The sequence below is a fragment of the Dermochelys coriacea genome, chromosome 4, assembly GCF_009764565.3.
Source record: "Dermochelys coriacea isolate rDerCor1 chromosome 4, rDerCor1.pri.v4, whole genome shotgun sequence".
Classification (NCBI taxonomy): domain Eukaryota; kingdom Metazoa; phylum Chordata; order Testudines; family Dermochelyidae; genus Dermochelys; species Dermochelys coriacea.
In genome coordinates, this window is record NC_050071.1 from 31605640 (window position 1) to 31631191 (window position 25552).

The window sequence follows — 25552 nt, forward strand, 5'->3', positions numbered from 1 at the left end:
AGATATTAAGGACTGAAGTAATTTTATGGCACAATGTTTTTTCTCTGCTGGAAAGACATTGTCTAAAGCATAGATATGAAACGGACAGTGATAATGTACCTAAAAAGGTATGAGGTTTTTTTTCCTCTGTCTGTTAAATAGTCTGGAGAATTTGAGATTTAATTTAAAAGCATTTTCTTAGCCACTCTGGTTGCAAAAATAACTTTCCAAATATGTACCAATATAGTGTCGTCGTCTTTGCAGACAAAGAACTCTGAAAATCTCCAAAATAGCTCTGAGAAACGTTATGTGCCACTGTTCAACTCAACATAATGTTCTCTCAGAAGCCTAATGATGACACGTTAATATCAACATTGTTAATTAGTACACTGATGATTATTTTAAGGGAAACATCCAAGTATTGTTCTTTGTTCATTCCCCACAACATTCAGTAGCAATAGACAAAGAGATGGCTACCAGTAGTGTTTTTTAAAGTCTTCTGTTGTAAGCAGTGAAGCCCTGTAATAGGTTAGCCCTTCCTCTGCCTGACTCTCAGCATCTGCATCTACCCTCAGTCTGAGCTTCAGTCTGGAGGGCGATGTGTTTTTCCTTGCTGCAGCCAGCAATTGCTTATCATCATCTTTTTTCAATGTGGTCTCTGATAGCTGCTTCCTACTTAATGTAGTACACTGAGAATCTACAAGAGAGACACATGGAGCAGCTGGGGAAAGAGCAATAGGCAAAGCAGGCTCTGTTAAGGAGCTTGTAGTATGGGAGAAGAGGATACACTGTAATAAATCTCTTTTTGATGCAGGCCCAGGGAAGTGGGGAGAAAAAGATCTGGAGGATAAAAGATGGTAAGGCCAGGTGTGAAATTCAAAGGGTGGGGGAATTATTATTATATTATTTATTAATTGCTGACAGGGTACTTAGCACTGTATGCATGATAATATTCGCAAAAAGAAAAGGAGTACTTGTGGCACCTTAGAGACTAACAAATTTATTAGAGCATAAGCTTTTGTGAGCTACAGCTCATTTCATCGGATGCATCGGAAATGCATCCGATGAAGTGAGCTGTAGCTCACGAAAGCTTATGCTCTAATAAATTTGTTAGTCTCTAAGGTGCCACAAGTACTCCTTTTCTTTTTGCGAATACAGACTAACACGGCTGCTACTCTGAAACCTGTCATGATGATATTGCAATTCTAATGGAGTTTACATCCTACAAGACAGACCCAAGTCAGATAAGGGTGAACCAGAAGAGGTGTTGAGTGTTGTTTTCTTGTGTAGTTTGGGATAGGAGGGTGCAGACTAATGGCCAGCATGGTTAAAATGGCAAAAATATGAAATATTGACACCAGCAGAGTTACTTTGCACTAGTGTAAGTACAATCAGATTCTGATCCTAGGAGTTTGAGTTGCTTCAAAACTATTCAAGAAACCTGACATTTTTGGGAGGTCCATTGTGGACAGAGAACAGTATATTGTCCTAATTGGACCTAATTAAGAATGTAATTTGTTTCACTCCATAGAATGAGTTTAATAACGCTGATCTATCTTAACTATCTCAGAAGCTGACTTTAGGAGAGAGGCCACTTAGGCCTGTGCTTTCATTAGCAATTTTCTTAAAATTTCCCCATCTTTACCACTTTTGCAGCTTCACCTTTGTCGCAATAGTGGGAATGTTAGTTATAGGGAATGCTGCTTGTGTATTAACCACTGTGTCATTGAATCTTGTTCAGAGAAGGTCTAAACCATATAGCAATTTAAATACTGGTGGCTGATCTGTACTAAAATCTTTATGAACTGAGTGTTTTTTTGTGTGTAGTTACATGGATATGGCTGTACCAGTGGAAAAACCTAGCGCAGGTGTTCCATACTGGTATAAAAGTGACTTGAACCAGTGCAGCTTCCTGGGGATAACTACACCAGTACAAACCCTCCTCAGCATAGACATGGCCTTCCGTTGTCACCATTAATACCATCAGTGGTGCTGCAACAGTGGAATTTAAGAAAGGTGATAGATTCCAAAAACAAAAAAAGAGAAATGAAGAATTAAGATTTACAGAATGAAATCCTGGACCAGGTGGAATCAATGAGGGTTTTGTCATTAACTTTTTTAGGGCCAGGATTTCACTCATATACTCCAGAAGGGACTATTGCGATAATCGAGTTTGACTTCTTGCAAGTTTAAAGATGGCGTATATTTCACCATGGCTGTCAAAGCATCTTTGAAATTTGAACTTGTGCTCCCTGACCTTGAAAACGAAATCTGCCACTAGGCCACCAAGTCAAGATAGACAGAGGAGGAGAGAAGCAGCTGGATGATGGAAATAGTGGTTTCCTAAATGAGTCCAACGCTTTTTTTTTCCTCCCCTGAGTGAAGTTCATCATGACAGTTTGGGAGGTCCACTGTTGACAGAGAACAGTATATTGTCCTAAATAGACCCTACTTAGGAATGTAATTTGTTCCACTCCATAGAATAGTTTTAATACCTTTCATCTAAATTAACTATCTCAGAAGCTGAAAAGTGAGTGGTTTCTCCCAAAATCACTATAAACTTCAAGTACTTCTAATCTGAGGAGAAAGTGATTTTGGTGGAGAAAAGACCCTATGTTGCAAACATGCATGTGAGTTAATTACAAGCCTTAAATGTTTGTAAAATTAGTCCCTTAGTTACCTGCTCCAGAGCTCACACCTGTGTTACAATATTATAAAGCAGCAGCACTCCTAAAATAATTTATTTTTCATCATTTTCATATTTTCATAATTTACGCATAGTTTACTTTGGATTGAAACTGCCTAAATGCAATGATTAATGATCATCAACAAAGTTGTTTCAGCCATTTTTTGTTGACATAAGTTGTAAAATTCCAATGGCTGCCCCTGTTGAAATCTGTTAATCATAATATTAACTAATTCCTATGCTTTGGGGTTTTTTTCCTTCCAGGAGAAGGGAATAGACTTCTCAAACAACTGTCACATGAAGGTGTAAAAACTGTTAAATGTAAGTGTATTCTTTGAAGACTTACATAAAGACATTTTATATGAATGGCACATATCCTAAATATGTATGACAATCAAAGGTCTCTTGCTGCACTGGATAATTATGGCTTTAAAAAAAATTAGTTAGGATAGCTAGTGGAAAATCCAGAGTTTGTTTTTACAATCTTTCTTTTATGAGACTTGTAGAGACTTAGAATGATCATTTACTAACAAAAAACCCAACCCAGTTTCTTTCGCTACTTGATTGTGGAATAGCTTTCCTTATGTTTCTGAAAACTCTGTGTAAGCAATAGCAGCAGCACAGGTAGGCATTACATCTTCACTAAGTAGCTGCTTCCAGAACCTTGTTAGAAATCAACTAAAGATATGCCTTCATTGCAGAGTTAACTTGGTTGATTGACCACCAGGTGTGAGCAGCCATAGTGCACAGCAATACTCTTTACGGTGTCCTCCCTAGTGCTGCACTAAGTGTGTGATCAATCACTTAAAAAAATATCGTAATATAACCATTGCAGTAATTTTGGATCTTTACTTTAGTCTGTAAGGTAGACTAGAAATTTTTTCATACACAAGTCCTAGAACAACAGTTTTAGCCCAGTTATAGTGATGTTATTAAATGCTTAATTTGACCCATGTATATCCATTAACTATATATGTGTGTGTGTGTGTGTGTGTGTGTGTGTGTGTGAAAGCCAAACCCTTTTTATTGTGGAAGTAAATAATTACAGCATATTCATGTAATTGCTCCAGGATCTCTTATTAACCTAGATAATTTTTTTTAAAAAGAATAGCATTGGTCCAGAGTCATTTGCTTTCTATGCAAAACATTCATAATGGCATCTTTTGGTTCTGTTGAGATACCCTTTCTCTGCTGGTGTTATTTGCTTCTACGATTGCTTCAAAAGAGTGCCATCTAGTGTCTAAAGATTGAAATATGAATTGAGATTTATAAGGCAGTAGATGAGAATTTTAATAGGTGGTGGTGCAGAACAATTATTACATCATAATTCTTAAACTGTCCTGGAATAGTGTAAGATTGATAGAGGAAACTCTGACTCTTGAATGAAGTATTAAGGAAATTGAATTGATTTTTTTTTCATCTGATGACAAGAATATTAATGTGAGCCATGAGTATTATTTTAATTAAGTCAAACTTCTCTTTAAATAAAGTGTGTGTGTTTTGAGATGCACACACATAGCATTCTTGAGGTGCATTCAGCTTGTCTGTTTTTTGCTTGCTCATGCCTTCAGTGAATGACCCTACAGAAGTTAGATTTCATTTGTAGTATAGAAACTAATGCTATCTTCTGGTTACATGAATATGTTGTATTGGCCTTATAGTGAGCTCAGAAACACAAATCTGTGCCTTATAAAATCAGCTGCTATAGTCATGCACATGAGCAGTACCAGATTTTTTAAAAATGCATGGTAATACTGGGAGAGATCTAACTACTATAAATTTATTGAATTTTAAAGCGCCTGTTCCCATAATTGCGAAATGCTTGCTTACACATTTTTAAGAATACTAAATAGTAAATTGCATAAAACCATTTAAAGGCTCAAAGTTGATTGAGTTAAATCAGTTTGATCAAAGTGATTTAAATTACCATTTTAATCGGGATTTAAATCAGTGGGCAGGACACCTTGATTTACATAATTAATTTTAATCTTGTTTTGCATTTGTACTTTGTAGTTATTTTCCTAAAGAAACATTGATTCTCATTGATTGGTAATCATTAAAACATGTTGATTTGCAGCTAGACATAGATTTTACACTAAATTTGGTACTTCTTTTTGCTAACCAGGAGGATGCTTGATGGCACAGATTTTTAAACTATATCTGTAGTTAGTGAATTGAAGTACTTGTTTCTGGCCACCATGCCCTTCAGTTTTTTAGAACTAGTAGATTCATCCTCTCTCATTATTTTTATTCATAGATTGGAAGAAGAAAACAAGCTTAGGCCTTAATAGGTTGTTGTAATTTAAGTATAGGTTATAATTTACAGTTTAAATATAAATAGGTTATTTTGAAAAAGAAAAATGTATGTAATTAAAAATCCATTTTTATTGTTTTTTTAATTATTGAATTTTTCTGCCCTGGGCTTTAAGAAAACCAATGTCCTTTTGTCAGGAATAAACCAAAATGGACAAATGTTAACACAAATAAAAATATTTTAATATAATTATATCAAGATCACATTTATGGAGGAAGTAGACTTGTAATTATAAATTACAGTGAGTTATTTAGTTTTTTAATTCATGCTGCTTCAGGGGCAGTATGGATTAAAGGCCTGATGCTGGAGCTCACGAGGATCATCCCCTACGAAACACACTGTCTGCTTTGGATGATGCTGAGCAATAGGCAGCTACATGTCCACTTGGGCAACAAAGTCAGTTTGCCGCAGTTCCTGAACAACGGACTGCTATAAGGTCCAATAGTTGCGTTGATGGTTTTCAATGTTTACATGAGCGATATGCCTCCAACAAAGTTATGCAGATTTGCATGTGCGGATGACCTTGCCCTGGCAACTCAAGCAGCCACCTTCAGTGTCATCAAATCCACCTTGAACAGGGACCTAAACATCAGAGAGGAATATTTCCGGAAATGGAGGCTCAAGCCAAATCGTCACAAAACAACAGTCACTACATTCCATCTTGATACCAGGAACACTAAGCACACCCTGAAAGTGACCTTCTGTGGCAACACTGTGCTACATGACCTCACTCTTTCATGACCATCTGAAGAAGGTAGCTGCCAGGACAAAGACAAGGGTCAGCCTGGTCCAGAAACCAGCAAGCACAAGCTGGGGAGCATCAGTGTCAGTGTTACAGACATCAGCGATGGCCCTTGTGTACTCCATAGCCAAAGCCTATGCACCGGTATGGACCAGAAGTAGCCATACTCGACTTGTTGATGTCCAACTAAACACTGCAATGCGGTGCATCACTGGAACCCTCAGCTTGACCCCAACACCTTCGCTGCCAGTGCTGTCGCACATTTCGCCCCCATCCATTTGCCATGATGCCACAACCCTTCAGAAATTTCAGAGGATCGTGGAAAATGAGTGTTTTCCCATCCACTATCTTAACAATGTTCTTCATCACCACTTGAAATCGCACAAGCCTTTTTGGACCCATGCATTTAATCTTCAACAATGCAACTTCAACCCTGATGAAGCTTACAAAGCTGAATGGAATTCACAAGAAGTCACAAATAAACACTTCATGAAAGACCCATGCAGAAGATCTCTGGTTTCGATCTCCCACAAAGGTTATGAGCAGCCCTAAACCATATCTGCGCAAACCATGGCAGATGTGGATATTTGCTGCACTAATGGAAAATTAAAGACTCTCCAATGTGTGACTGTCATCACCCAGAACAGACCATGGAACTCAGTGCCCAATTCACAAATACAAAGGAGGCTTCGCCAGCAGTACGCTCTGCTACTCCAGATGCAATTATCTGGCTTAACTATCTAAACGTAAAATTATAATTGTTGCTCTACATTTACCTCAGCCATACGAAGAAAGAGGGTCAGAAGAAATTTTGAAAGGATGGGAGACAAATGGGAAATCAAGAGAGTCTAGACCAGCAGTTCTCAAACTATGGGGTGGGCCTTCCAAGAGAGGCCCATGAATGTGTCAAGAGAGACACGAGCTGTGTGTTTTGTTTTGTTTTAAGTGCTCTGGCTGTCAGCTCCAGGTGTCTGAGGCTTGTGCAGAAGGACCATGCATACTCGGGAGGCAGGGATAAACGGGGACCCCCGCCACCTGGGCTCAGGCTCTCCTTCCCCCTCCCTCCCCAAATCCCTCACCTGGAGGTGGCGGGGCTCTGTCTGTCAGCCCTCGGAGTGGCAGCAGCAGGACAGAAGTAAGGGTAGCAATGGGACGCTAAGTCTGCTGTGAAAATTTATATTGATGAATATCACTTTCCACATTCCTACCATTACTTCTGTGTTGCTTCTGGTGCGGCACTGCCTTCAGAGCTGGGCCCCCAGCCAGTGCTCTCTGCTCTGCCTTCAGAGCTTGGTGGTGATGTATGTTCTTGGGGAGGAGGGCGTAAACAACTACAGACACAAAGAAGGGTCAAATAAGTTTGAGAACCACTGGTCTAGACCCATTTCTAACAGTTCATTCTTATTCATTTCTAGTTCATGATCAGTTTGTTTTCTTTCATGACAGATAACTGCTAATATTCTCCTGCAAGCTTTTGGGGGTGAGCATCTATTAACACACCACTTCCCCACCAGAGAATAGATGAGTTAAAATGCAGAATGGGTGGCTTAATACAGTGCCTGTTCCACACTTAGGCCTTGATAGTGCAAATGCATGCACATGAGTAGACCTGTGCGCATACAGCTAAAGGATTGGGGCCTTAGTCATTGAGAGTGAATGGGGCTCATTTATGAGTATTAAAGATATATGAATACACATCTGCAACCACTCATATCTCAGAGGGGACTGCAGTACACTTCTTGTTAGTTGAACTGGCAAATATTTAAAAGAATGCTTGTCTGAAGTTAAAATCACCTGTCTCAAACAAGTGCAGTGGTCATTATTTCAAGTCTTTGTAAATGTTATTCTGACTTCTATTTCAGGTACTTCAGCTGTGAAGGAAAATGAAAAGTGGTGGTACTGAAGAACATCTGTATCTGGCCTACTCCCATCAGTCTGAAGATTGCATCTTTCCACTCCACACATCAATATCCTTGTTTTTGCTGTCCTATTGTGACCGCAAATTATTCAAAGTTTTCTTAGTACCTTCTAGTGACGGTACAGATGACAAGTTATTTGGCAAAGCACACCCTGATGACCTAGAGGTCCACTTCATGTCAAGGTGTCAACTCCCTTTGGTTGTCCAGAGCTGCTGTTTGCCTGCTATAGTTGAAGAAAATGGCAAATTCTGTCGAGCTGGGCTTTCTGTTGTGTTGAGGCACATAATACAGAAAACATATGAGGTAGATCCATCAAAGAAGTTGGTTTTGGAACTTTTGGGGTTTAAAAAGACCTGCCTAAAAGCCTGTGCTGAAGTGAGTGCATCTTTTTCTGTTACATGTTTAAATATAGTTATAGTTAACACTAAAAATTGGGTTTCAATGTGGATGTCTGCTGGAATATCCAGTTAAGATATTTTATAATACAGTTTCCTATTGTTGATACAACAGCAGCTGTATTGATTTTGGCATAAAAGTGAATGGCAATGATTTAAAACAAAAACAAAACCACCCTAAATATTTAACAATATAAGTAGCCTTAAGATTAAAAATATGGACTAGATCCTCAGGTGGTATAATGTGGTGTAGTTTCATAGAAATCAATGGAACGATTCCATTTTAGACCCATTGAAAAGCTGCCGCTATCTGTTTTAAAATAAATTCAATTGATTTTTTTATCTGCCACGCTCAGATTTTAGGGTTGTGTGTGAGAGCTGGTGTTATTACTCACCCCTAAATCAAATCAGTGAATTTCATTCTTTATACACAGGTGTTCAGGATGACATCAGTTCTTCTAAGATAAATACAGAATCCTGAACTAAGGTCTTGGAAGCTGTGTAAAAGAGAAGATAATATTTAAATCTAGTTACATAGTAGTCGCAAAAAGAAAAGGAGTACTTGTGGCACCTGAGAGACTAACAAATTTATTTGAGTGTAAGCTTTTGTGAGCTACAGCTCACTTCATCGGATGCTCTGATGCATCCGATGAAGTGAGCTGTAGCTCACGAAAGCTTATGCTCAAATAAATTTGTTAGTCTCTAAGGTGCCACAAGTACTCCTTTTCTTTTTGCGAATACAGACTAACGTGGCTGCTACTCTGAAACCTTACATAGTAATGTAGGTCCAGAACCAAGCTTATGGGCTGCTTGTGCTAGGAAACGCTTGATAATTTACAACTCGAGTCAGTCTAGTTCTAATATTAAAAAAGTTAAATGTAAAAACAAAACAACAAAATCCCTTTGTTTTGTACCATAGAAAGGGAAAGGCACTGCTGTGCAAAAAAATCCAACAAATGAAAATCCTACGGGCAATGTAGGTATGGGGCAGAACATGTTCAATGAAGAGCCTATTCCTTACATCTAAGAAAGGGAGGTCAGGTACTCTAAGCTGTTAAACTCTTTAATGCCATTTAGAAATTCCATGTTCTCGTTTAATTTTGCAATATGAATATTACTTGTCTAAACCATCTTATTTAGAAGATCTGCTTGCTTGCTTCACCGCTTTGAAAAATAATACCTTTTTAAACTGTTCCTATATATATTCTGTCATAGGGTAACCTTATAGTCTTTAGTTCTGATCTGTCCAGTGACCTCAGCTCATTCAAGTTTAATTGTATAATAAACCTTAGCCATGGCCATATTTACTCAGGACCAAATTCTGTGACATTAATTTGTTCTATCACCATGAAATATCCTGCAGATTTTCTGCAGATCCAGACAGATGACACTACATTGGTTTACACTTGGTGCACATTTTAGAGGTTTTCTTACAACCATAAAGACTGGAAACAATTTTTCTTTTTAATGAGAATGCAATAAATTTCATGGCTGTGGAATGTGCAGGGCCTTGCCCTGAGAAAGATAAAATACTTCAAGCACATAATCTATTAGGTTCTGATCTCTTGTATACCTTGAACATCCAAAACTCCCTTTGAAGCCAAGAGGTATCAATTAGGCTGTCTGAACTGAAGTCAGTGGCCATTTTGGGTTTGCAAGAAATGCAGGATCAGAGTTTAAATCTATAGTCCCAAAACTGGGGATAAAATTATTGAAAATGCCAAAGTCCAATTTTTAAAATAAATTTAGGTACTTAGGCTCCTAACTTTCATTAATGGGACTTGGGTTTTTCTAAAGTTAGTTAGATCCTTTGAAATATTTTCCCTGGATCTCAATTTTGGTAAACCTTTCCATAGGTAAACCCCTTCATTCTATTCATTACTACATTTTATCCTCCTTTTACATTGGTGTAATTCCTTTGAAATACCATTATAATTGTGTAAAACTAGAGTAACATAATGGTAAATAGAAAAGTACATTTGGTGGAAATGCATCCGATGAAGTGAGCTGTAGCTCACGAAAGCTTATGCTCAAATAAATTTGTTAGTCTCTAAGGTGCCACAAGTACTCCTTTTCTTTTTGCGAATACAGACTAACACGGCTCCTACTCTGAAACCTGTCATAATGGTAAATGAGGCCCGATAGATGATACTAAAATATGGTGAATGGGGGTCGATAGGGGAGTCGTATCTTTTAAGTCTATCCATGTATACAGTTGTTAATTTGGGATCTTAGAAGTTTTTTGTATTTAACAATAATTTCTGTTAACCTTTAATTTTAATATACTATAAATTACATAAACTCCTAAAATTTGGTATTTTAAGAAGTTATGAAATTTAAGCAATAAGCCAAGAGACTAAACAAAAATTAGTTGCCTTGTAGAAAGGGTCTTTAACTAATGATCAAACTAAACTGTACTGTCAAGATTGGGCGACTGTAAACTATTCTAAGAAGTGAAATTGTCTGCTGGACATAGCACTTGGTGCAGACTTGACTAATAATAAACTTGTACTTCCTAATAATTACTGTTAATTATGACTATTGCTATTTCAAGAGTATGTACTCTTATCAGCGTTTATATATAAATAAAGGATGTGGAGAGCTTTTTGTTCTGTCATTTGAAGTGTTAAGGGACTTTTTTTTTTCACTTGTAGTACGGGTAAGAATTGGATTTCACGTATATAAGATTGTTTAGTGATATTTTGAAAAAACCAAGGACACAGGTAGCAATCAAATTTTGGCTTGATATATCGTGCCATTCCTAAAAAGGGGCAGCATTTAAGTGTGTAGTTTGCAGATTATTACAAATAAATTGGGGAAACAATTTCCGTGAAAATCCATAACATCCCAGTGAAACGAGATTATAATCTGAGATTATGCAAATTATTTTGTGTGTGTGTAGAGATGTTTCAAGGGTGAAATAATTTTTATGAAAGTTATGACTTCTATTTCCCATATCCCCCAAAAGAATGATGGGAGTGAATTAAGAGACTCTGCTAAAGAAGAGTATTTGATGCCATAAATTCTGGATTATTGCACCAGTGAATAAATCCAACAAGAGAAGAAGTTTGAGTTTAAAGACAGTTGTAAAAAACTTTGGTAGAAATAATGGAGGAAAGTGGGGAAGAATTAGAAAAATTGGAATTTTGTTAAGATATGATTATAGTTGGACTCCTATATCTTAAATTTCTGCCATCACAAGCAGAAAAGCAGTTCCAACATTGTGTAAAACATTTCTAAAATAGATTTTCTTCAAAATAAATGGCATTTGTGGGATTCATAGATGGTGCGATATTCTGTTTTTACTGGTACTCATTTGAGATGATCAATGTAATTTAGTCATGGTTTCATCTCTCCTGGATAATACAGCCATCCCAAATTGAGGCTGATAAAAGACATATGTACCACACCAGGCCAACATTAAATCTTTTTATATAGAAAATTTAGTTTCCAAATTTATACTGGAAATTAGTCTATGAAGGGTTTAATGTAAACTATCAAAAGCAAGGAAATTCAGAGAGCTTAAACTTCATCCTGTTCACATAAAACAATGTAGCATGCATATATATATGTGTATATATACCTTGAGTTTCTGACATTGCAAGTACACATGGAAAGGGGTGGCATGCATGACATGTTAAGGATGGAGTTTCAGCCTTTCCATGGAAGCTCTTTACAGGATTTAAATTATGCCCTTAATTTTGAATGTCTGTGTTATAATCCAAACAGTTTTAATGAGACTGTGCTTTTTTATGTTTATATGACAGGTTAGTCAGTGGACCAGACTTTGTGAGATCAGCATCCCTCAGGCTGTTGAGAGCTTATTGAATGCATCTCCCGATCAGTGTCAGGCCATTCCACCTGAGGTTTTGCTTCTTGAGAAGAAGCTAGGAGAACCTGTCAGAGTGCACAATGATGACAAAATCCGACGGCACAAACTTCAACAGCAAAAGGCAGGTGATAAGACTGCAGTGCCTGCCCTCGCTAAAAGAGCAACAAAAAATCTTAGCCCAGAAGAAATCAAGGACCAAGAACCTGCAAGTTTGGAACTGAGAGTAGCTTTCTCAAAATTAGTTGTGCAGGAAATACCTGCTACAACCAACAGGGAGCCCTCTCACATCAGGAAAACAAAAACCTCTGATCTCCCACCTCTGGAGCATGTTTTTGCTGAGGGGCTTTATTTCACTCTGGCAGATGTAGTGCTTTTGCCATGCATCCATCAATTCTTGGTAAGAAAACAGCTTCTGTAGTTAATAAATAGTGTCCATGTCTGTTAGAGTCTGAAAAGTTACATAACTACTTGATATAAGACACAGTCAAGCAAAATATTTACTATGTAACCCTACACAGCACAGAATAGTTTCCCATAATTGTTTTGTATGTGTATCAAAGGGAATGAAGAGTTTTCTCTTTCTATAACTAAAAGGTAAAATGTATGAGAGACAGTTGCTGTTAAGGGGTCAGATGAATCCTATATATTACTATTAGAGTATATTGAAATATACTCTGGCACACAGGATGTTCAAAAAGTGTTTCTTTTAATACTTATTTTAAGCACTTTCATTAGCCATTTATTTTTGTGCTGTGTGTGTCTTCACAATGGGCTGAGTCTGTTAAAGCAGAGTAGAGCATGACTTCTGTCACATCTGCCATTTGAAACTTGGTGTCACTTGGTGTCTGGCTCCTTTAAGGGGAGATGGGGCCAGCCACATTTATGCCATGATTAATTAGCTGTTTCCCAGACTGAGAAGGTGGGACTAAGGAGGTTTAGGTGATACTTAATGGACACCAGGCCATGTAAGAGGGCTAAAAAGCTCAATTTGGGCGGAACCACATAGATCGGGCAGGCTTCTTTGGAAGGTTCTGAGTGAGGCTCTGCAGTAGACTGAGGGGTGCTAGAAACTCCAGGAAGAAGTCTGAGAGTTAGAGCCAGAGACTTTAAAGATAACCTGGAAGGGACTAGAAACTGAGTCCGGAACAAGCTAGAAAGGAGCCCAAGTTGGGAGAAAGTACTTTTTTTTGTTTGGACTTCCTACCTCAAAAGAGAATTCAGGTCAGAATGACCCAGCTGAAGGACTGAGCCACATGAGAGACAGAAAATCCTGTAGCTCACGAAAGCTTATGCTCTAATAAATTTGTTAGTCTCTAAGGTGCCACAAGTACTCCTTTTCTTTTTGCGAATACAGACTAACATGGCTGCTACTCTGAAACCTGTCATTATGCAAGGCACTGAATTTAGCCGTATAGAGTGGAAATCTGTAAATTTGTTAGTCTCTAAGGTGCCACAAGTACTCCTTTTCTTTTTATAAAGATTCATGTTTCAGCTGAAAAATGTTTCAATTCAGGGTAACATTTATATAAACAAGAGAAACAACAAAACTGTATCAAAATCAAATTTTGCCTTGCTCCACCAATATGCTGTTGCCAGAATCAGCAGGCAGGAAAATTAACAGCTGTGACTCTCTCACTCCTACTTACTTTTGTTTTACCCTCATTACAATGCACTTTCATTAAAAGAATGTCCATTAAAAAGCTGCCTAAGACATCCTGATTTTGGCTCCTAATCTTGTTAAATTATTCATTTATAATTCTATCCCCATTTATAATTTGCACTTAATAAAAGCATACAGATTCCATGATCATAAAGTGGATGTATTCAACTTTAGTAAATATTCACTCTGCTTAGGCTACAACTCAACCAGCTGAATTAAAACTACAAAGTATTACCTTCCATTTATAGTAGGGAAAAAGTTTGAGTTTGTCAGATTTAACTAGGATACCTAAACTTGACCACTTTTCCTAGGCAAGACAAACCCTACTAAAACACTTTGAAATTCTAACTATTGCTGGGGAATTGTCTCATAAGACTGTTCTGAATCTGATTACTGTCAGTAAAGATACAGAAACGTCTCTTTCTGTCAGTTGTGTCTGGTTTTAAAGACAGGAATTGTTTGCTGTAGCAATGTAAGAGATGATTTTAGGTTTAAATGCTACAGCAGTGTAGAATCCGTTATCAACAAGCAAAAAATAATTTAGTTTGATTCATGCTAACTGTTTGGTGTAACAGATGAGATAAAGATGTGTTTTGTTGAAAATAGGAGTATCTCCTGATTTGGGGGTATCCTCAGCAAAATTAAGATTAATTGAGCACATAGAGTGATGGTGGTTGATGTTATGAGTAACTTTAACTTTGAATTTACAAGTTACCCGTAGTAAACTGAGAAAGGATAGTATTCTCTTAATAAGGGGTTTTTACCCATTAAGTATTTGGTATTTACAGATATAAATCCAGTTTAAAAAGTTTTTAGCTTGGAAATCTTCATACATTTAAAAAAAATATTTAGGATTTGCTTCATGACAGGAGTCTTCTGGAATTTGCAAACTTCACAGTGATGGATTTCCCCCCTCCCCCTCCCCCCCACGTAAACATAGCTTCCTCTCTCCTGATCCCCAGATTAGATTTCTTTTATCTTCCATGTAGTGCTCTCACTTGCCACACCCCTCAGATTGGATCACAACTGATTCCCAGCCTATTGCTTCCCCCTCTCCTTGGTATGCTGCTTCAGGTATGAAAGAGGCTACTGTCTGGGATGTCACAACTTTTTACATGAGTTTCATGGAGCATCTCTGGCCCTGCTGGCCATGTGTGACTCTGCAGGCAGTTTGCTCCTCCCCAGGATTTTCTGTCTCTCATGTGGCTCAGTCCTTCAGCTGGGTCATTCTGACCTGAATTCTCTTTTGAGGTAGGAAGTCCAAACAAAAAAAAGTACTTTCTCCCCACTTGGGCTCCTTTCTAGCTTGTTCCGGACTCAGTTTCTAGTCCCTTCCAGGTTATCTTTAAAGTCTCTGGCTCTAATTCTCAGACTTCTTCCTGGAGTTTCTAGCACCCCTCAGTCTACTGCAGAGCCTCACTCAGAACCTTCCAAAGAAGCCTGCCCGATCTATGTGGTTCCGCCCAAGTTGAGCTTTTTAGCCCTCTTACATGGCCTGGTGTCCATTAAGTATCACCTAAACCTCCTTAGTCCCACTTTCTCAATGATGAAGTGAGCTGTAGCTCACGAAAGCTTATGCTCAAATAAATTTGTTAGTCTCTAAGGTGCCACAAGTACTCCTTTTCTTTTTGCGAATACAGACTAACAGGGCTGCTACTCTGAAACCTATCATTATGCAAGGCACTGAATTTAGCCGTATAGAGTGGAAATCTAAATTTGTTTGTCTCTAAGGTGCCACAAGTACTCCTTTTCTTTTTGCGAATACAGACTAACACGGCTGCTACTCTGAAATGAATCTTTATGTGATCTTATCAGGATGTGGGTATACATGTCTAAAAGAAAATGAATGTCTCTTAGAAAAGTGAATGTGTTTTTTATGGAGGAAGTGAAAGGAAAGGAATGCAGAAACGACAATGGCATTTTAGTGATATAGCACCTTGTCTTTCCTTTCATACAGCAAAATTTAAGTGTTATTCAAGTATCATCCAATGGCAAACTTCCTCAGAAGTTAGTGTGAAAATTTGACCTCTAGTGATCTCAAATTTCTTGAGATTTCCTTGGAGCTAAACTTTCAGGTTTTTTTTGTTAAAAATGTATCCTTTTATAATACCTTATTCATTTTGACTTCTGACAGCCAGACTGTTTGTTGTCCTTTTTAATTTTTTTATACCTAATTTTTCTTTTCTACTATTCTATCATTATTGGGTACTTCCTGGTACATTTCCTGTGGGGCGGAGGAAATATTCCTTTGGCTCTGTTGTGGAGGTGCCACTGATTTATTACCTGTCCAAGGTTGGTTTTGCGACAAGTACACTGCTGTAGCACTTGTTGCTAAGATGTCCATAAATAGGAGGTCCTGAGAGAGAACATTTTGAGGGGTTAAAACTAAGAGATTGTCTATGCTGGGATTTCTTTGCATCAGTTTAGCTATACCATTGAAACCAAGATAAACCATACCTCTGCAAGTCACTTTTTACACTAGTGCAGCACATCCAGAATATGATTTTGTATTGGAGCAGCTATGTTGGTGCAATTCTCTGGTTCCAAAACAATCCCCATGTTGACAAGATGCAAAGAGGCTTCATGGTTAACAGCCCATTGAGTTGAATGGAAGCAGCTCTATTATAGACAAATCCTGCCAACTCCACTGATTGCAGAGATCCCTCTTCCACTGTACATAGTTGAGTAGGGTGTCATGATGGCACAGGGCTGGAGGGCACAGAAAAACATGGGTAGAGTTAAGGAAGTGGACATCTTTGTGTCCAGTGGTATGAAGCTTTGTGGGGGCACCTTGGATAGTGAGATTTTAGCACTGTCTTGGGTGCGAGGGGTGAGTGTAGTCCACCACTATTGATCCATCGTATGCCCTCTATAATTTGGCAGTTGTAGCAGTTGCTCTTCATCAGGAAAATATATTAGGTAATACACTGACTATAGACCATTGGTTCCCAAACTAGGGGCACAGCTTGTTCAGGGAAAGTCCCTGGTGGGCTGGGCCGGTTTGTTTACCTGCCGTGTCCGCAGGTTCAACCGATCGCGGCTTCCACTGGCCGCGGTTCACCATTCTTGGCCAATGGGGGCTGCGGGAAGCGGCGCAGGCTGAGGGATGTACTGGCCGCCGCTTCCCACAGCCCCCATTGGCCTGGAGCAGTGAACAGTGGCCAGTGGGAGCCACGATCAGCCAAGCCTGCAGACGTGGCAGGTAAACGAATTGGCCCAGCCCGCCAGGAGCTCTCCCTGAACAAGTGGCGCCCCTAGTTTGGGAACCACTGCTCTAGAAATAAATTCATTCTCTATTTCTTGCACAAGAGGTCTTATATCTTCATTTATTTTTACTCTTTGAGTAATTCTAGCACAGCACTTACCCTGTATTTCGTTTTCAGGGAATGCACTTTTATGACAGAGGTGAGGAAAAGAGAGAATTGCAGCAGCCCCACACATGTAAAATGCACTTGAAAGAACATAGCAATGATATCTGTTTCATTGGCGATGTTCAGTATTAATACTTCAGGAAAGTTTGATATCTGAACTGGTCAATGGAATGGCTGCTAGAGTCTATTGCCAAAAGGAGAGTTGTGTGAGTTTAAGCTTCGTATTTTGCTAAATTTTTCTGCTGGTGGTTGAAAACAAAAGCAGTTCTGGGAGAACATACTGTCAATCAGGTTCATAGAAGTAATCTCCAAAATCAAGAAAAGCACTTACTCACATTGGTACGTGCAGTAAAACCCGCCATATAGCTCTTCGCGGTAAAAACATAATCTCCAGATGACTCTGTATTGTCACAAGAATTTACACCCAAGTGTAGCAATAAGGTTGTTCCTTTGAGTTGTGAAGAAGTTATTTTACAGTAGACTCCAGATTAGAAATACATCAGTATTTTTTTGTTTTTGTTTTGCAACCATAGGTAATTGAGGATTATCAATTACTTTATAAAGATTGTTTCAACCAATAAAAGCTACAAAACAAAATATTTTCTTAATATTTTAACAACAATCAGATCTTTCAGCCTCATTCATTTTTCCAAGACCTTTCTAAATAAGCGTAGCATAATTTTTTATGATTGTTTGACTTATTGATGCCATGCCTGGGAAGGATTCTGGATCAGTGGATTTCAGTAATCCAGTAAAAATCTAGTCCTTGTGTCTGCTCAGGGAAGTAAAAGAAAACAATGAGATGTGGAAGGAAGAAAACTGAGAGGGTAAATAAAGTATAAAGACTAGGAGTAAGTGGAAAGGGGCACAATGGGTCAGTGTGAAGAGAACCAAGGATGGCAGGAGGCAAGAGAAGGATGCGTGACACCAACAAACTGATATAATTGATCTCTCTGCAAAATGGCCAAAATCTCGAAGATTATTGCTTGTATAAAGCAGTAGATGTTCTGAAATTCACTTTGTCTTAATGATGTAGGAATTAGCATAATATTAGGGTTGTTAAGTGATTAAAAAAATAATTGCGTGATTATAAAAAGTAATTGCACGATTAAACAATAATAGAATATAATTTATTTAAATTTTTTTTTCTACATTTTCAAATATATTGATTTCAATTATAACACAGAATACAAAGTGTACAGTTCTCATTTTATATTTATTTTTGATTACAAATATTTGCACCGTAAAAAACAAAAGAAATAGTATTTTTCAATTCACCTAATACAAGTACTGTAGTGCAGTTTCTTTATCATGAAAGTTGAACTTACATATGTAGAATTATGTACAAAAAAACCTGCATTCAGAAATAAAATAATGTAAAACTTTTGAGCCTACAAGACCACTCAGTCCTATTTCTTGTTCAGCCAGTTGCTCAAACAAGTTTGTTTACATTTGCAGCAGATAATGCTGCCCGCTTCTTGTTCACAATATCACCCTGAAAATGAGCACTGGTGTTCTCATGACACTATTGTAGCTGGCGTTGCAAGATATTTACATGCCAGATGTGCTAAAGATTCATATGTCCCTTCATGCTTCAACCACCATTCCGGAGGACACAAGTCCATGCTGATAATGGGTTCTGCGTGATAACTATCCAAAGCAATGATTTTCTTTTTTGGTGGTTTGGGTTCTGTAGTTTCCGTATCTGAGTGTTGCTCTTTTAAGACTTCTGAAAGCATGCTCCACATCTCGTCCTTCTCAGATTTTGAAGACACTTCAGATTCTTATACCTTGAGTAGAGTGCCGTAGCTGTCTTTAGAAATCTCACATTGGTACCTTCTTTGCATTTTGTCAAATCTGCAATGAAAGTATTCTTAAAATGAACACTTGCTGAGTCGTCATCCGAGACTTCTATAACATGAAATATGTGGTAGAATGTGAGTAAAATAGAGCTGCAGACATACAATTCTCCCCTCAGGAGTTCAATCACAAATTTAATTAACACCTTATTTTGTTAATGAGCGTCATCGGCATGGGAGCATGTCCCCTCAAATGTTGGCCGAAGCATGAAGGGGCATACGAATGTTTAGCATATCTGGCACGTAAATACCTTGAAATGCTAGCTACAAAAGTCCCATGCGAATGCCTGTTCTCACTTTCTGGTGACATTGTAAATAAGAAGTGGGCAGCATTATCTCCTGTAAATGTAAACAAACTTGTGATTGGCTGAACAAGAAATAGGACTGAGTGGACTTGTAGGCTCTAAAGCTTTGCATTGTTTTATTTTAGAGCGCAGTTATGTAACAAAAAAAAAATCTACATTTGTAAGTTGCAGTTTCGTGGTAGAGACTGCACTACTACAGTACTTTTATAAGGTGTATTGAAAAATACTGTTTCTTTTGTTTATCATTTTACAGTGCAAATATTTGTAATAAAAATAATATAAAGTGATCAGTGTTGTAACTGAAATCAATATATTTGAAAATGTAGAAAAACATCCAAAAATATTTAAATGTCAATAGATGTTCTGTTGTTTAACTATGCAATTAAAACTGTGATTAATCGCAATTTTTTTGAGTTAATTGCATGAGTTAGCTGTGATTAATCAACAGTCCTACATAATATTACTTATTTGCATGTCAGTCCTACCAACTGACCTTCTTTGAAAAATCTTAGATCCACTGCTGCCCCAGAAAGACCTTGGTACATTATTTAAACAGCCCATTCTAAATGCAGAAAATCAATTTAAAATGAACAGATTGTTTCAGTACAGATTATTTGATGATGATGCAAAATAAAAATTACAAATTAGTAATTTAAAAATCCAGATACAGCCAGCTCCAAAGACAACAAAGTATTTTATCTGATTTTGGCATTAAACCCTTCCTCGTTATTTACACTCACAGTAATTCTCCCAAGTGTTTATACACTGTGACCTTATCCTATGTAATGTATCCTATACATGTAATTCCCATTGGCATTATCTGAATCATATGTGTAAGGAGAGATGTACACTAATTGGTCCTCATTTTAAACCATCTATAACCACTGAAAACTAAGACTGAAATAAATTGTCCTATCTCAGTTTAAACACTTGCACACCGCATCTCCAAGTCAGCAAGAGAGAATGCAAGATTTCCTTTCTACCACACTTAGAAATGGCTCTGTCAAGTAAGCTCTTCAGAGTTGAAATATTGTCTGTAAAATGGCCAGCACACTTTTTGAGTGCTATATAAATAACAAAATAAAACTCTGTTTTAATAGTTAAAACTATTATCTTAGTTATTTTGAAGCCCCTTTTCCCTTCAAGATCAGTTAAAATATGAACCAGAATTAATTATGATGAATCACACTCAGTTTTGTTTTCTCTCCCTTTCTTCTTCTTTTTGGAACAACTAAGTGGCTACTTGGTCCAAACAGGTGGTATAAGGATTTTGGCTGACCATTCATACTTTACTTTTCACTATTTAATCCTGGGTTCTTCTTCCTTCTTCTGCACCCTTTTAAAGCAGAAACATCATTACAAACCAAAGTTATAACTGTTATAGTAGGGAGACTCCCAAGGGTCAGACTCATAATTATGATCCAGTATTTGGGCAACACAAAGGTGTTACTGAATCTGTCTGCAAATGGACAGCAAAAAATTCCAGGTGTGAGGTGGGGTCGGGAAAGCTTCCAGGTGCTGTGAAGCCAGAGAAGCCAGCTTCTGCCCAATCCACCTGTCCACCAGCATTCATAACATGTTGGGGAAAAGGGAGGAGCAGAGCTTTGCTCTATAGTACAACTCTTTTATTCAGTGCATTTAAAGCAAAAAATTGCATTACTATGTAAGATTTCTGCTTTATTGTCTAGGTTTTCAGCAAGAAGCACAACAAAAAGCTATTAGATTTGCCTTTGATATCCAGTTGGTACCACAGAGTTCAGGAGGTGCCTGGAGTAAAGAGTGCTGCTGCCAAGTGCAATATGCAGTTTCTCCAATTTCCAGATTTGCTGTCTTTCCCAGATGAGCAGCTGAGAGACTTTGACTTAGAGGAAGAACGTGAAGACAATCAGTTTATAGGTGGTCCAAGGCCAACCATGACAAAGTTAATGGTAATTCAGTATTTTAATTTATTGTTTTCAATAATAATAATGATGATATTATTACAGTTCTGCCTGAATTTAGGATAATACAGACCTCTAAGTAGTAACTAATTAGAAGTGCTTGGAAAACACCGTTGGAAGCCTTAATCCACTCATTAAGCGCTATTTGTATATTCTGGCTTCTCTCTCAGAACTACTGAGATGTACTTTTTTATTTATATATATATTTGTTATTTAACCTCTGAATAAAAAATGATGAAGTTTGTGACCAGAGGAAACCAGACGATAAAATTATTAAAGTACACAATGGTATTGGTATATATATTATGAAACAAACAAACAAAATTAGGCTGTTACAGAACCAAAAATAAAATGGTCCTTTAGTATTTAGTTTTAATATTCTGTCTTCTATGATTTTTTCAGTTTTGTTCAGAGCTCTGAGTACCTTGAAACCCAAGTAAGTTTTGTCAAAGAAAATTTAAAAATCTGCATTCATTTCTGCATAAAAGCTATGCATAGGAAGATGAAAGCCAAAGAAAATATAACTCCATGGTATGGAACGGCAGTAGTCCAACCATGTAGCTAAGGGCATCTTAGATCCTGATCCTGCATCATTAAAGTTGATGGGAACTTTGCTACTGACTTCAGGGGGCATAGGCTTAAACCATAAGGCCTGTTTGAATCTGTCTTTGAGAGATCAATTTTTTTTCTTACCCAAAGGAAAGCGGTATTGCAGCAAAGTTTTTTCCTCATCCCTGCCCTAGGTGGACCCTAGATTGGAACAGTCTACCAGCAGCAGTCAGTCCTGGAGAAGGTAGGGTCTTTCTTTTTTCCTTTTCTTTTTCTTCAAGCGATTTCTATAAAAATATACTTCTTCTTCTAATAAAACTATGTAATGGTTTTGGTAGGAACAATGGAATCGTACAGTACTTTCCTTGAATGTATGTTGTGTTTTTCCCTGTATGTCCAATGCTATGTTTTCCACTGCAACTTCGTGATGGCATACTAATCAGTATGGTGAGTGTTGTTATGAATTATACACTCCCCCTGAAGCATCAGCAGATTCTAGTCACTTGCAAAAAAAAAATCTTACATTAATTAGACTTGGAAACTTTATACCATTTTTCTCTTGTGTAGGTTTACGATTTCCTCTTCTACTCCTCCAGCACATTAGATAGTGTTCTCTGACTTCATAGAAGCGTTGGTAGGTTTTGTTGAATGTGTACGGTTCCATGCATTGCTGGGCCCTTTAATTCTTATTCGCATCTGTAAATTCCTGTGAGCCCAAATACCTGCATACTGAATTCTCCTGGGACTCTGAATGTTTTTGTCTGGTTCAAAACAGCAGTATTTCAGAAAATGATTCTTCTCAGACCCTTGACAAATGTGTTTGGAACCTCTTGAGGCTTCTAGTTACTCAGACTACAAATGTGTTTTCTTCAAGGATTCAGACTTTTTTCCCTTCATGGGAGATAGCTCCTTAGCCTGCCAGCCATAGTGTTGTTTCACAAAAATCATTGCTGTCTATTTCCTTTTTCTCCTGTGTGCTGTGGCTAAGGCAAATTTTCCTCAGATAAGTAATTCTTCAACATTGTTTTATTGGCACTGCTTTAAAAATAAGGAAGCAAAATGTAAACTGCCAAACCTCCGCTGGAGGAGGCATGGACAGAAGTGTAAATCAGTCTGTCTTAAGGCATTAATCCTAATATTTCCTGGTCCACAAAACTCCCTTGAAATCCTGAGTTTTATCTTGAATTTTAGAAACCTTAATTGCCACATAAAATGGAATAATTTCCAATTGCTTTAAATGCAAGCAAGGGACTGGATACAGGAATAGATTGAAAAGGTTTATGTTCTCTGATGTCACTGTGATGTAATCCCAGAGGAAGTTCCCCAGGCTCTCAACACCAGGAAGAATCTGTCAGTTTAAAGTGTTCTGTGTGGTCTCAAGAACTTGCTGTACATCTTCACTAAAAGAATAGTTGTGGTGGAAGTAACTAGTTGTGTTGGCAAGACTTCAGTTTTGGGCAAGGCCAGAGAAAATTAGGCAGTGCCAACAGAAAATGCCCACCAAATCTTAAAAAAAAAAATCTAGGTCTTGCTTTCAACCACAAAAAAATGAGCTGCTAGTGTTTGCTAGAAGGAAAGACTTGTGCTTTTTGGCAACTGGGTCTTTGAATTCAGAACAGGAACATAATTGTCAACTTACTCTTTCTGAGATGTATGACATCCTGTCTCCAACTGATACATTATTTCAGGGGTGGCCAAGCTGAGCCTGAGAAGGAGCCAGAAATTATCAATGGACATTGGCAAAGAGCCACAGTAATATGTCAGCGGCCCCCCATCGGGCTCTCTCCCCACCGCCACTCCCAGCGCCTCCCACCCACTGGCAGCCCCACCGATCAGCACCTCCCTGCTTTCCCGCACCTCCTGATCAGCTGTTTCGTGGTGTGCAGGAGGCTCTGGAGGGAGAGAGGAGGAGTGAGGGCACTGCAGGCTCAGGGCAGGGGCCGGGATAGGGTGGACTGGGAGCAGGGCCTGTGGCAGAGACAGAGGTTGAGCAGTGAGCATCCCCTGGCACATTGGAAAGTTGGCATCTGTAGCTCCAGCCCCGGAGTTGATGCCTATACAAGGAGCCGCATATTAACTTCTGAGGAGCCGCATGTGGTTCCGGAGCCACAGGTTGACCACCCCTGCATTATTTTATGTACCTAGTTTTTTATCTAGATTGCTTAACCCAGTGGCCAGAAGGATACAATGCGTTTTCAGGAGTGCACTAAAACAGTTTATAATGTTAGAAGTCATGGTGATGTTTTGCAGGCATCTCATATGCTATCCATTGTCTTCCAAATGGTTACACGCTTACCATAAACTATTCATAAAGCTGTTGGAATTGCAGGGAATTTTTGTGTGAATCTAGTTCACTTACAGGCTTGCAGGTGATGTCATGGACTTGTACTATATTAACTGATATAGGTAGCAGGTTCTGTGTGTTCATGTAGGCTAGTAACCTCTGGAATTTTTTTATTCACACCACCACCCTGCTGGCAATGGTTGTTCTTGAGATTCCAATTTACAGGCTAGTTTCCTGAGCAGACATTTCCAGAACATCTGGATTCTGAATGGGAACTGCATTAGGATGTCGTAAAACAGATATTGGGACCTGCCTATTCCAGATTTACAACTGCAAAATGAAGAAATACATATCCAGATAACGGGGAGTTCTCAGGGAAGGTACTCTAAAAATGATGGCCTAAGGTCATATTAGAATCTTAATGCCAGTGTACTGCTTCTGTATTTATGTCAGCTTTCTAAACAGACTGTTGGAATCATGATGATGATTTTGGCCCTTTCCTGACAATATTATTTTATCTTGAAACATAGGTGCTGGAATTCTGGGTGTTGCTGCACCCCCCGGCTTGTAGTGGTTTCCATTATTTACAGGTTTACAGTTTTGGTTCTCGGCACCCCCACGATAAAAATTGTCCCAACACCCCTGCCTTGCTAGGACCGTGGCAGTCTGCTGTCCATGGATTCTGTATAGGCAGAGAGCACTTAGAAACAGGTCACTGGTCCTGAAGTACTTTTAGGCTTTTCATGGGTGGTTTGACTGCTGTATAATATAGTTTATACACTTGTATATAAACTTGTATAATAGAGCTTCTCTTAAGTCCTACATATACTGCCAACCCCCCTGAAGCTAATGAAAAGTAACATCCCTCTGCAAAAGTGGTAAAGGTTTGCTTTCTTTTTTGAAAAGCACAAACATCATTTTAGAGTCTGGTTGAATGGCCAGCACACTGAAATAACAAATTCAATCCACTTAAGACCCACAAGGGCATATACACAAACATTTCCTCTTTATGTGGAAATAAGATCTCTTGCCATGTAATATTATTTTGTGGTGCCCTTCAGTTCAGAAATTGGTGGCACCTGTGTTTGATGTAGGTGCTATCCTCAAAGTCCTGACAGCCCTTAGCTACTCCATGAGTAGATTTATGGTTTATAATTTAATATATCTGTCTTCCTAAGATTAACTTTCTGTTGCTGATTTCCTGCTAAGAAATTCTCTTGCTGGAAAGTTATGCAACTGCTTGCATTATTGTTGCCCAGTTTCTTTTAATATTTGAAGGAAAAGTAACCATTAAGATAGGTTTCAGAGTAGCAGCCGTGTTAGTCTGTATCCGTAAAAAGAAAAGGAGTACTTGTGGCACCTTAGAGACTAACAAATTTATTAGAGCATAAGTTTTCATGGGCTACAGATCACTTCATCGGTATGCATCCAATGAAGTGAGCTGTAGCTCACGAAAGCTTATGCTCTAATAAATTTGTTAGTCTCTAAGGTGCCACAAGTACTCCTAACCTTTAAGATAAAATCTCTCAGTATTACATAATGCTGTTTCAGACTTCTTGTCAGTTTGTGGATAGAGCCCTTGTGTTAAAATAATTTTCTAATTTGGCTGATAAATTGCATAAAGGTGACAGGTAAAAGTTATATTAAAAGAGTCTAACATTTGTGGAAGTCAAATTGATTTTTTTGTTTGCCTCCTGTCTTCGAATATTGGACTGGC

General features: G+C 38.2%; 1 protein-coding gene across 10 annotated transcripts in view; it reads left to right on the forward strand.

Annotated features, from left to right (window-relative positions):
- The window catches only part of GSTCD (glutathione S-transferase C-terminal domain containing), a 155036-nt gene that overhangs the window by 9692 nt on the left and 119792 nt on the right, over positions 1-25552 (forward strand). For 5 of the 10 annotated variants that reach the window (XR_006280934.1, XM_043513479.1, XM_043513482.1 and 2 more), the window contains 5 exons: positions 794-836; positions 7584-8015; positions 11803-12264; positions 20751-20990; positions 21702-21795. Coding sequence is in view for 9 of the 10 variants with exons in the window: in XM_043513479.1 (XP_043369414.1) it covers positions 7605-8015; positions 11803-12264; positions 20751-20990; positions 21702-21795 (1207 nt within the window). In the remaining variant the exon portion in view is untranslated. Of the gene's footprint in view, positions 1-793; positions 837-2929; positions 2987-7583; positions 8016-11802; positions 12265-20750; positions 20991-21701; positions 21796-25552 lie in introns of all 10 variants that reach the window. The other 5 variants (XM_043513481.1, XM_043513484.1, XM_038400632.2 and 2 more) reach the window with 2 other exon arrangements.